Genomic DNA, 12,848 nt, shown 5'->3' with positions numbered 1-12,848 from the left:
CCGCATTATCTTATAAGTCTCCATAAGATCCCCCCTCATCCTTCTAAACTCCAACGAGTACAAACCCAATCTCCTCAGCCTCTCCTCATAATCCAAACCCCTCATCTCCGGTATCAACCTGGTGAACCTTCTCTGCACTCCCTCCAATGCCAATATATCCTTCCTCATATAAGGGGACCAATACTGCACACAGTATTCCAGCTGCGGCCTCATCAATGCCCTGTACAGGTGCATCAAGACATCCCTGCTTTTATATTCTATCCCCCTCGCAATATAGGCCAACATCCCATTTGCCTTCTTGATCACCTGTTGTACCTGCAGACTGGGCTTTTGCGTCTCATGCACAAGGACCCCCAGGTCCCTTTGCACGGTAGCATGTTTTAATTTGTTTCCATTGAGATAGTAATCCCATTTGTTATTATTTCCTCCAAAGTGTATAACCTCGCATTTATCAACGTTATACTCCATTTGCCATATCCTCGCCCACTAACTCAGCCTGTCCAAATCTCTCTGCAGATCTTCTCCGTCCTCCACACGATTCACTTTTCCACTTATCTTTGTGTCGTCTGCAAACTTCGTTACCCTACACTCCGTCCCCTCCTCCAGATCATCTATATAAATGGTAAATAGTTGCGGCCCGAGTACCGATCCCTGCGGCACGCCACTAGTTACCTTCCTCCAACCGGAAAAACACCCATTTATTCCGACTCTTTGCTTCCTGTCGGATAGCCAGTCCCCAATCCACTTTAACACACTACCCCCAACTCCGTGTGCCCTAATCTTCAGCAGCCTTTTATGGGGCACCTTATCAAACGCCTTTTGGAAATCCAAAAACACTGCATCCACCGGTTCTCCTCCATCAACCGCCCTAGTCACATCTTCATAAAAATCCAACATGTTCGTCAAGCACAACTTTCCCCTCATGAATCCATGCTGCGTCTGATTGATCGAACCATTTCTATCCAGATGTCCTGCTATCTCCTCTTTAATAATGGATTCCGGATGATCCTGGCGTTGAAGTATACAAACTTCAAACCGCCTTCCTGCCTGCCAGTACACTCCTGCGACTCTGAAACTTCATCCATAACCTCACTACTCTCAACCTCCTGCACACCGGAGCTACAATTCAGGTACCCACCCCCCTGCTGAATTAGTTTAAACCCTCCCGAAGAGCATTAGCAAATTTCCCCCCCAAGATATTGGTACCCCTCTGGTTCAAGTGCAGACCATCCTGTTTGTAGAGGTCCCACCTACCCCAGAAAGAGCCCCAATTGTCCAGGTATCTGAATCCCTCCCTCCTGCACCATCTCTGTAACCACATGTTCAACTGCTCTCTCTCCCTATTCCTCTCCTCACTATCACGTGGCACGGGTAACAAACCAGAGATAACAAGTTTGTTTGTTCTAGCCCTAAGCTTCCACCCTAACTCCCTTTGTATCATCCCTAGCGATATATTTCCAAGTCAGGATGGTGAGTGGCTTGGGGGGGACCTTGCAGGTGCTCTGTTCCCATGTATCAGCCACCCTTTTCCTCCTAGATGGTAGTGGTCGTGAGTTTGAAGGTGCTGCCGAAGGAACCTTAGTGAGTTGTTGCAGTGCATCTTGTAAATGCTGCACACGGCTGCCACTGTTTGTCGGTGGTAGAGGGAGTGAATGTTTGTGGAAGCAGTAGCAATCAAGCAGGATTGCCTGGATAATGTCAAGCTTCTTGGCAACAGGTTTTGGAGGGAAAAGGGAGGTTGGATAGGTCATGCATTCCAAGGAGAGTTTGGCCAAGGCTGAGGCTTTTGAGGAGAGGGTAGGTACTGGTAAGTTAGAACCGAGGGCAGTGCCTGAGGGGAGATAGAGTTTAATATGTGTTAACATAACCCAAACTATGACATTACATTTTCAGTCTCACCATAGAGAAACTAATGCTAGATTCTTGTAGAGATAAATTAGGGAACTACACACCATTGTCTCATGTCAGTGGTAGGGAAACTATTGGGACTGTAGAACGGCTAATGTGGTTCCGCTATTCAAGAAGGATTGTAGAGATAAGCCGGGGAACTACAGACCAGGTTTGATCAGGGATAGTCAGCATGGCTTTGTCAGAGGGAGGTCATGCCTAACAAATTTGATTTAATTTTTTGAGGGGGTGACCAGGTGTGTAGACGAGGGTAGTGCAGTTGATGTAGTTTATATGGATTTCAGCAAAGCCTTTGACAAGGACCCATATGGGAGACTTGTAACGAAGGTAAATGCACATGGAATACAGAGTAATTTGATAAAGTGGATTCAAAATTGACTCAATTGTAGGAGACAGAGGGCGAAGACAGAGGCTGCTTTAGTGACGAATCCAGTGTCCAATGGCGTACCACAGGGATCTGTGTTGAGTTCCCTTTTATTCGTTATTTATATAAATGCCATCGATGATTATGTGGGGGGGAGATAAGATTAGTAAGTTTGTGGATGACACAAAGATTAGCCAGATGGATAACAGTGAGGCGGAGTATCTTGGGTTACAAGAAGATATAGACGGAATGGTCAAATGGGCGGATAAGTGGCAGATGGAATTTAACCCTGAAAAGTGTGAGGTGATACACTTTGAAGGAGTAATTTGACAAGGAAGTATTCAATGAATGGTAGGGCACTAGGATGTTCTATGGAACAAAGGGACCTTGGCATGTTTATCAACCGATCTCTGAAGATGGAAGGGCATGTTAGTAGGGTGGTGAAAAAAGCATATGGGACACTTGCCTTCAACAATCAAGGTAAAGATTACGAAAGCAGGGGAGTCATGTTGGAGTTGTAAAGAACTTTGGTGAGGCCACAGCTAGGGTACTGTGTGCCTTCTGGTTGTCACATTATAGGAAGGATATGATTGCACTGGAGGGCGTGCATAGAAGCATAGAAAATTACAGCTCAGAAACAGGCCTTTTGGCCCTTCTTGTCTGTGCCGAACCATTTTATGCCTAGTCCCACTGACCTGCACTTGGACCATATCCCTCCACACCCCTCTCATCCATGAACCCGTCCAAGTTTTTCTTAAATGTTAAAAGTGACCCCGCATTTACCACTTTATCCGGCAGCTCATTCCACACTCCCACCACGCTCTGCGTGAAGAAGCCCCCCCTAATATTCCCTAGGGACGGCACGGTAGCACAGTGGTTAGCACTGCTGCTTCACAGCTCCAGGGTCCCGGGTTCGATTCCCAGCTCGGGTCACTGTCTGTGTGGAGTTTGCACATTCTCCTCGTGTCTGCGTGGGTTTCCTCCGGGTGCTCCGGTTTCCTCCCACAGTCCAAAGATGTGCGGGTTAGGTTGATTGGCCAGGTTAAAAATTGCCCCTTAGAGTCCTGATGCGTAGGTTACAGGGACTAGCGGGTAAATATGTGGGGGTAGGGCCTGGGTGGGATTGTGGTTGGTGCAGACTCGATGGGCCGAATGGCCTCCTTCTGCACTGTAGGGTTTCTATTCTATTTCTATTATTCCCTTTAAACTTTTCTCCTTTCACTCTTAACCCATGCCCTCTGGTTTTTTTCTCCCCGAGCCTCAGCGGAAAAAGCCTGCTTGCATTCACTCTATCTATACCCATCAAAATCTTATACACCTCTATCAAATCTCCCCTCAATCTTCTACGCTCCAGGGAATAAAGTCCCAACCTGTTCAATCTCTCTCTGTAACTCAGCTTCTCAAGTCCCGGCAACATCCTTGTGAACCTTCTCTGCACTCTTTCAATCCTATTTACATCCTTCCTGTAACTAGGTGACCAAAACTGCACACAATACTCCAAATTCGGCCTCACCAATGCCTTATATAACCTTACCATAACACTCCAACTTTTATACTCGATACTCCGATTTATAAAGGCCAATGTACCAAAGGCACTCCTTTACGACCCTATCCACCTGTGACGTCACTTTTAGGGAACTCTGTACCTGTATTCCCAGATCCCTCTGTTCAACTGCACTCTTCAGAGTCCTACCATTTACCCTGTACGTTCTTCTTTGGTTTGTCCTTCCAAAGTGCAATATCTCTCACTTGTCTGCGTTAAATTCCATTTGCCATTTTTCAGCCCATTTTTCTAGTTGGTCCAAATCCCTCTGCAAGCTTTGAAAACCTTCCTCACTGTCCACTACACCTCCAATCTTTGTATCATCAGCAAACTTGCTGATCCAATTTACCACATTATCATCCAGATCATTGATATAGATGACAAACAACAATGGACCCAACACCGATCCCTGCGGCACACCACTAGTCACAGGCCTCCACTCAGAGAAACAATCCTCCACAACCACTCTCTGGCTTCTCCCATTGAGCCAGTGTCTTATCCAATTTACTACCTCCCCATGTATCCCCAGCGACTGAACCTTCCTAACTAACCTCCCATGAGGGACCTTGTCAAAGGCCTTGCTGAAACCCAGGTAGACAACATCCACCGCCTTCCCTTCATCCACTTTCCTGGTAACCTCCTCGAAAAACTCTAATAGATTGGTCAAACATGACCTACCACGCACAAAGCCATGTTGACTCTCCCTAATAAGTCCCTGTCTATCCAAATATTTGTAGATCCTATCCCTTATCACACCGTCCAATAACTTGCCCACCACCGACGTCAAACTTACTGGCCGATAATTTCCCGGATTTCTTTTGGAACCTTTTTTAAACAACGGAACAACATGAGCCACCCTCCAATCATCCGGCACCTCCCCCGTGAATACTGACATTTTCAATATGTCTGCCAGGGCCCCTGCAAGTTCAACACTAGCTTCCCTCAAGGTCCGTGGGAATACCCTGTCCGGTCCTGGGGATTTATCCACTCTGATTTGCCTCAAGACAGTGAGCACCTCCTCCCCTTTAATCTGTAAAGGTTCCATGGCCTCCCTACCTGTTTGCCCTATTTCCGTAGACTCCATGCCCGTTTCCTCAGTAAATACAGATGCAAAAAAACCATTTAGTATCTCCCCCATCTCTTTTGGTTCCATACACAGTGTCCCACTCTGGTCTTCAAGAGGACCAATTTTATCCCTCACTATCCTTTTGCTCCTAACATACCTATAGAAGCTCTTTGGATTTTCCTTCACTCTGTCTGCCAAATCAACCTCATGTCTTCTTTTAGCCCTCCTGACTTCCCTCTTAAGTAGCTTCTTGCACTTTTTATACTCCTCGAGCATCTGATCTGTTCCTTGCTGCCTGTACATTTCATACAACTCTCTCTTCCTCTTAATCAGTGTTACAATCTCCCTCGAGAACCAAGGTTCCTTATTCCTATTTACTTTGCCTTTAATCCTGACAGGAACATACAAACTCTGCACTCTCAAAATTTCTCCTTTGAAGGCCTCCCACTTTCCATTTACATCCTTACCAGAGAACAGCCTGTGCCAATCCACACTTCCCAGATCCCTTCTCATTTCATCAAATTTGGCCTTTTTCCAGTTCAGAACTTCAACCCGAGGACCAGATCTATCCTTATCCACGATCAGGTTGAAACTAATGGCATTATGATCACTGGATCCAAAGTGTTCCCTCACACTCACATCCATCACCTGCCCTAACTCATTTCCCAATAGGAGATCCAATATCGCATCCTCTCTAGTTGGCACCTCTATATACTGATGTAGAAAATTCTCCTGAACACATTTTACAAACTCTACCCCGTCTAAACCTTTAACAGTATGCGAGTCCCAATCTATATGTGGAAAATTAAAATCCCCTACTATCACAACTTTGTGTTTCTTGCAATTGTCAGCTATCTCTCCGCTGATTTGCTCCTCCAATTCTCGCTGACTATTGGGTGGTCTATAATACAAGCCCATTAATGTGGTCATACCTTTCCTGTTTCTCAGCTCCACCCATAGGGCCTCTGTAGACAAGCTCCCTAATCTATCCTGCCTGAGTACCGCTGTAACATTTTCCCTGACCAACAATGCCACCCCCCCACCTTTTATCCCTCTGCCTCTATCCCGCCTGAAACATTGGAACCCTGGAACGTTGAGCTGCCAGTCCTGCCCCTCCTGTAGCCAAGTTTCACTAATGGCTATAATGTCATATTTCCACGTGTCTATCCACGCCTTCAGCTCATCTGCCTTCCCCACAATACTCCTGGCATTGAAATAGACACACCTCAAAAAATTATTTCCACCACACTCTACCCTTCCATTTGTGATTTTGCTTGAACTAACCTGTCTTTTTTAAACAGAGGAGAGGAGATTCCCCAGGATGCTGCCTGGGATGGAACATTTAAGTTATGTAGAGAGGTTGGATAGGCTTGGGATGTTTTTGTTGGAGCAGAGAAGACTGAGGGGTGACCTGATTAAGGTGTACAAGATTATGAGAGACATGGACAGAGTGATAAGGAGCAGCTGTTCCCCTCAGTTGAGGGTCAGTCACAAGGGTTCAAGGTGACAGGCAGGAGACTTAGGGAGGGAATGTGAGGAATTCCTTTTTACCCAGAGGATACTGACGGTCTGGAATGCGCTGCCTGAGAAGGTGGTAGAGGTGGGTTGCCGCACATCCTTTTAAAAAGGATGAGCACTTGGCACATCAAAACATTCAAGGCTTTGGGCCAAGAGCTGACAGATGAGATTAGGTGGGAGATCAGGTGTTTGTCGCATGCTAATACAGACTCGATGGGCCGAAGGGCTCCTCTGCACTCTATGATTCTATGATTTAGTCTTTTTATTTCAGAATCAGCTGGGCATCCTTTGGGCAGGATTAGAAGAGATGGAAAAAGCACAAATGTATCTGGAAGATGCAGAATCACTTTACAACCAATACACCAAGGAGGTAAAGTACTCTCCATTCAACAGCAAGTGGATAATGGTAAAAAGTGACTGGTGAGTGTGGATTGGGCCGGTGTAGAGTGGACAGCGAGTGTGGATTGGGTGAGTATGGGGTGGACAGTGAGTGTGGATTGGGCCGGTCTGGGATGGACAGTGAGTGTGGATTGGGCCAGTCTCGGGTGGACAGTGAGTGTGGATTGGGTGGGTATGGGATGGACAGTGAGTGTGGATTGGGTGGGTATGGGACGGACAGTGTGTGTGGATTGGGCCGGTCTCGGGTGGACAGTGAGTGTGGATTGGGTGGGTATCATAGAAAATCATAGAAATCATAGAAACCCTACAGTGCAGAAGGAGGCCATTCGGCCCATCGAGTCTGCACCGACCACAATCCCACCCAGGCCCTACCCCTACATATTTTACCCGCTAATCCCTCTAACCTACGCATCCCAGGACACTAAGGGGCAATTTAACATGGCCAATCAACCTAACCCGCACATCTTTGGACTGTGGGAGGAAACCGGAGCACCCAGAGGAAACCCACGCAGACACGAGGAGAATGTGCAAACTCCACACAGACAGTGACCCGAGCCAGGAATCGAACCCGGGACCCTGGAGCTGTGAAGCAGCAGTGCTAACCACTGTGCTACCGTGCCGCCCCTGTGCTACCGTGCCGGGTATGGGATGGACAGTGAATGTGGATTGGGCCGGTACGGGATGGACAGTGAGTGTGGATTGGGCCGGAATGGGATGGACAGTGAGTGTGGATTGGGTGGGTATGGGGTGGACAGTGAGTGTGGATTGGGTGGGTATGGGATGGACAGTGAGTGTAGATTGGGTGGTACGGGATGGACAGTGTGTCTGGATTGGGTGGGTATGGGATGGACAGTGAGTGTGGATTGGGTGGGTATGAGATGGACAGTGAGTGTGGATTGGGTGGGTATGGGGTGGACAGTGAGTGTGGATTGGGCCGGTCTGGGATGGACAGTGAGTGTGGATTGGGTGGGTATGGGGTGGACAGTGAGTGTGGATTGGGTGGGTATGGGATGGACAGTGAGTGTGGATTGGGTGGGTACGGGATGGACAGTGTCTGTGGATTGGGTGGGTATGGGATGGACAGTGAGTGTGGATTGGGCCGGTATGGGATGGACAGTGAGTGTGGATTTGGCCGGTATGGGGTGGACAGTGTGTGTGGATAGGGCCGGTCTGGGATGGACAGTGAGTGTGGATTGGGTGGGTATGGGGTGGACAGTGAGTGTGGATTGGGCCGGTATGGGGTGGACAGTGAGTGTGGATTGGGTGGGTATGGGGTGGACAGTGAGTGTGGATTGGACCGGTCTGGGATGGACAGTGAGTGTGGATTGGGTGGGTATGGGGCGGACAGTGAGTGTGGATTATGCCGGTATGGGGCGGACAGTGAGTGTGGATTGGGCCGGTCTAGGATGGACAGTGAGTGTGGATTGGGCCGGTATGGGGTGGACAGTGAGTGTGGATTGGGCCGGTATGGGGTGGACAGTGAGTGTGGATTGGGCCGGTATGGGATGCACAGTGAGTGTGGATTGGGCCGGTATGGGATGGACAGTGAGTGTGGATTGGGTGGGTCTGGGGTGGACAGTGAGTGTGGATTGGGTGGGTATGGGGTGGACAGTGAGTGTGGATTGGGTGGGTATGGGATGGACAGTGAGTGTGAATTGGGTAGGTATGGGATGGACAGTGAGTGTGGATTGGGTGGGTATGGGGTGGACAGTGAGTGTGGATTGGGTGGGTCTGGGATGGACAGTGAGTGTGGATTGGGTGGGTCTGGGATGGACAGTGAGTGTGGATTGGGTGGGTATGGGGTGGACAGTGAGTGTGGATTGGGCCGGTATAGGGTGGTCAGTGAGTGTGGATTGGGTGAGTGTGGGATGGACAGTGAGAGTGGATTGGGCCGGTATGAGGTGGACAGTGTGTGTGGATTGGGCCGGTATAGGGTGGACAGTGAGTGTGGATTGGGTGAGTATGGGATGGACAGTGAGTGTGGATTGGGTGAGTATGGGATGGACAGTGAGTGTGGATTGGGTGAGTATGGGGTGGACAGTGAGTGTGGATTGGGTGGGTCTGGGGTGGACAGTGAGTGTGGATTGGGTGGGTATGGGGTGGACAGTGAGTGTGGATTGGGTGGGTATGGGGTGGACAGTGAGTGTGGATTGGGTGGGTATGGGATGGACAGTGAGTGTGGATTGGGTGAGTATGGGATGGACAGTGAGTGTGGATTGGGCCGGTATGGGATGGACAGTGAATGTGGATTGGGTGAGTATGGGATGGACAGTGAGTGTGGATTGGGTGGGTATGGGGTGGACAGTGAGTGTGGATTGGGCCGGTATGGGATGGACAGTGAGTGTGGATTGGGCCGGTATGGGGTGGACAGTGTGTGTGGATTGGGCCGGTCTGGGGTGGACAGTGAGTGTGGATTGGGTGGGTGTGGGGTGGACAGTGAGTGTGGATTGGGCCGGTATGGGGTGGACAGTGAGTGTGGATTGGGCCAGTCTCGGGTGGACAGTGAGTGTGGATTGGGTGGGTATGGGATGGACAGTGAGTGTGGATTGGGTGGGTATGGGACGGACAGTGTGTGTGGATTGGGCCGGTCTCGGGTGGACAGTGAGTGTGGATTGGGTGGGTATCATAGAAAATCATAGAAATCATAGAAACCCTACAGTGCAGAAGGAGGCCATTCGGCCCATCGAGTCTGCACCGACCACAATCCCACCCAGGCCCTACCCCTACATATTTTACCCGCTAATCCCTCTAACCTACGCATCCCAGGACACTAAGGGGCAATTTAACATGGCCAATCAACCTAACCCGCACATCTTTGGACTGTGGGAGGAAACCGGAGCACCCAGAGGAAACCCACGCAGACACGAGGAGAATGTGCAAACTCCACACAGACAGTGACCCGAGCCAGGAATCGAACCCGGGACCCTGGAGCTGTGAAGCAGCAGTGCTAACCACTGTGCTACCGTGCCGCCCCTGTGCTACCGTGCCGGGTATGGGATGGACAGTGAATGTGGATTGGGCCGGTACGGGATGGACAGTGAGTGTGGATTGGGCCGGAATGGGATGGACAGTGAGTGTGGATTGGGTGGGTATGGGGTGGACAGTGAGTGTGGATTGGGTGGGTATGGGATGGACAGTGAGTGTAGATTGGGTGGTACGGGATGGACAGTGTGTCTGGATTGGGTGGGTATGGGATGGACAGTGAGTGTGGATTGGGTGGGTATGAGATGGACAGTGAGTGTGGATTGGGTGGGTATGGGGTGGACAGTGAGTGTGGATTGGGCCGGTCTGGGATGGACAGTGAGTGTGGATTGGGTGGGTATGGGGTGGACAGTGAGTGTGGATTGGGTGGGTATGGGATGGACAGTGAGTGTGGATTGGGTGGGTACGGGATGGACAGTGTCTGTGGATTGGGTGGGTATGGGATGGACAGTGAGTGTGGATTGGGCCGGTATGGGATGGACAGTGAGTGTGGATTTGGCCGGTATGGGGTGGACAGTGTGTGTGGATAGGGCCGGTCTGGGATGGACAGTGAGTGTGGATTGGGTGGGTATGGGGTGGACAGTGAGTGTGGATTGGGCCGGTATGGGGTGGACAGTGAGTGTGGATTGGGTGGGTATGGGGTGGACAGTGAGTGTGGATTGGACCGGTCTGGGATGGACAGTGAGTGTGGATTGGGTGGGTATGGGGCGGACAGTGAGTGTGGATTATGCCGGTATGGGGCGGACAGTGAGTGTGGATTGGGCCGGTCTAGGATGGACAGTGAGTGTGGATTGGGCCGGTATGGGGTGGACAGTGAGTGTGGATTGGGCCGGTATGGGGTGGACAGTGAGTGTGGATTGGGCCGGTATGGGATGCACAGTGAGTGTGGATTGGGCCGGTATGGGATGGACAGTGAGTGTGGATTGGGTGGGTCTGGGGTGGACAGTGAGTGTGGATTGGGTGGGTATGGGGTGGACAGTGAGTGTGGATTGGGTGGGTATGGGATGGACAGTGAGTGTGAATTGGGTAGGTATGGGATGGACAGTGAGTGTGGATTGGGTGGGTATGGGGTGGACAGTGAGTGTGGATTGGGTGGGTCTGGGATGGACAGTGAGTGTGGATTGGGTGGGTCTGGGATGGACAGTGAATGTGGATTGGGTGGGTATGGGGTGGACAGTGAGTGTGGATTGGGCCGGTATAGGGTGGTCAGTGAGTGTGGATTGGGTGAGTGTGGGATGGACAGTGAGAGTGGATTGGGCCGGTATGAGGTGGACAGTGTGTGTGGATTGGGCCGGTATAGGGTGGACAGTGAGTGTGGATTGGGTGAGTATGGGATGGACAGTGAGTGTGGATTGGGTGAGTATGGGATGGACAGTGAGTGTGGATTGGGTGAGTATGGGGTGGACAGTGAGTGTGGATTGGGTGGGTCTGGGGTGGACAGTGAGTGTGGATTGGGTGGGTATGGGGTGGACAGTGAGTGTGGATTGGGTGGGTATGGGGTGGACAGTGAGTGTGGATTGGGTGGGTATGGGATGGACAGTGAGTGTGGATTGGGTGAGTATGGGATGGACAGTGAGTGTGGATTGGGCCGGTATGGGATGGACAGTGAATGTGGATTGGGTGAGTATGGGATGGACAGTGAGTGTGGATTGGGTGGGTATGGGGTGGACAGTGAGTGTGGATTGGGCCGGTATGGGATGGACAGTGAGTGTGGATTGGGCCGGTATGGGGTGGACAGTGTGTGTGGATTGGGCCGGTCTGGGGTGGACAGTGAGTGTGGATTGGGTGGGTGTGGGGTGGACAGTGAGTGTGGATTGGGCCGGTATGGGGTGGACAGTGAGTGTGGATTGGGCCGGTCTAGGATGGACAGAGAGTGTGGATTGGGCCGGTATGGGATGGACAGTGAGTGTGGATTGGGTGGGTATGGGATGGACAGTGAGTGTGGATTGGGTGGGTATGGGGTGGACAGTGAGTGTGGATTGGGTGGGTATGGGGTGGACAGTGAGTGTGGATTGGGCCGGTATGGGGTGGACAGTGTGTGGATTGGGCCGGTATGGGGTGGACAGTGAGTGTGGATTGGGCCGGTATGGGGTGGACAGTGAGTGTGGAAGGGCCGGTATGGGATGGACAGTGAGTGTGGATTGGGTGGGTATGGGATGGACAGTGAGTGTGGATTGGGTGGGTATGGGGTGGACAGTGAGTGTGGATTGTGTGGGTCTGGGATGGACAGTGAGTGTGGATTGGGTGGGTCTGGGGTGGACAGTGAGTGTGGATTCGGCCGGTATGGGATGGACAGTGAGTGTGGATTGGGCCGGTATGGGATGGACAGTGAGTGTGGATTGGGTGGGTATGGGGTGGACAGTGAGTGTGGATTGGGCCGGTATAGGGTGGACAGTGAGTGTGGATTGGGTGGGTATGGGATGGACAGTGAGTGTGGATTGGGCCGGTATGGGGTGGACAGTGAGTGTGGATTGGGCCGGTATAGGGTGGACAGTGAGTGTGGATTGGGTGAGTATGGGATGGACAGTGAGTGTGGATTGGGTGAGTATGGGATGGACAGTGAGTGTGGATTGGGTGAGTATGGGGTGGACAGTGAGTGTGGATTGGGTGGGTATGGGGTGGACAGTGAGTCTGGATTGGGTGAGTATGGGATGGACAGTGAGTGTGGATTGGGTGGGTATGGGACGGACAGTGAGTGTGGATTGGGTGAGTATGGGGTGGACAGTGAGTGTGGATTGGGTGGGTATGGGGTGGACAGTGAGTGTGGATTGGGTGAGTATGGGATGGACAGTGAGTGTGGATTGGGTGAGTATGGGGTGGACAGTGAGTGGATTGGGTGGGTATGGGATGGACAGTGAGTGTGGATTGGGCCGGTATGGGATGGACAGTGAGTGTGTATTGGGTGAGTATGGGGTGGACAGTGAGTGTGGATTGGGTGGGTATGGGGTGGACAGTGAGTGTGGATTGGGTGGGTATGGGATGGACAGTGAGTGTGGATTGGGTGGGTATGGGATGGACAGTGAGTGTGGATTGGGTGGGTATGGGGTGGACAGTGAGTGTGGATTGGG

General features: G+C 51.1%; 1 protein-coding gene across 1 annotated transcript in view; it reads left to right on the top strand.

Annotated features, from left to right (window-relative positions):
* The window catches only part of kifbp (kinesin family binding protein), an 81,073-nt gene that overhangs the window by 5,079 nt on the left and 63,146 nt on the right, over positions 1-12,848 (top strand). The window contains exon 2 of the mRNA XM_078223662.1: positions 6,671-6,769. Within this exon, the coding sequence (XP_078079788.1) occupies positions 6,671-6,769 (99 nt within the window). The remainder of the gene's footprint in view (positions 1-6,670; positions 6,770-12,848) is intronic.

The sequence above is a fragment of the Mustelus asterias genome, chromosome 11, assembly GCF_964213995.1.
Source record: "Mustelus asterias chromosome 11, sMusAst1.hap1.1, whole genome shotgun sequence".
In the NCBI taxonomy this organism is placed as follows: Eukaryota; Metazoa; Chordata; class Chondrichthyes; order Carcharhiniformes; family Triakidae; genus Mustelus; species Mustelus asterias.
This window is presented reverse-complemented; position numbering and strand designations above follow the sequence as displayed.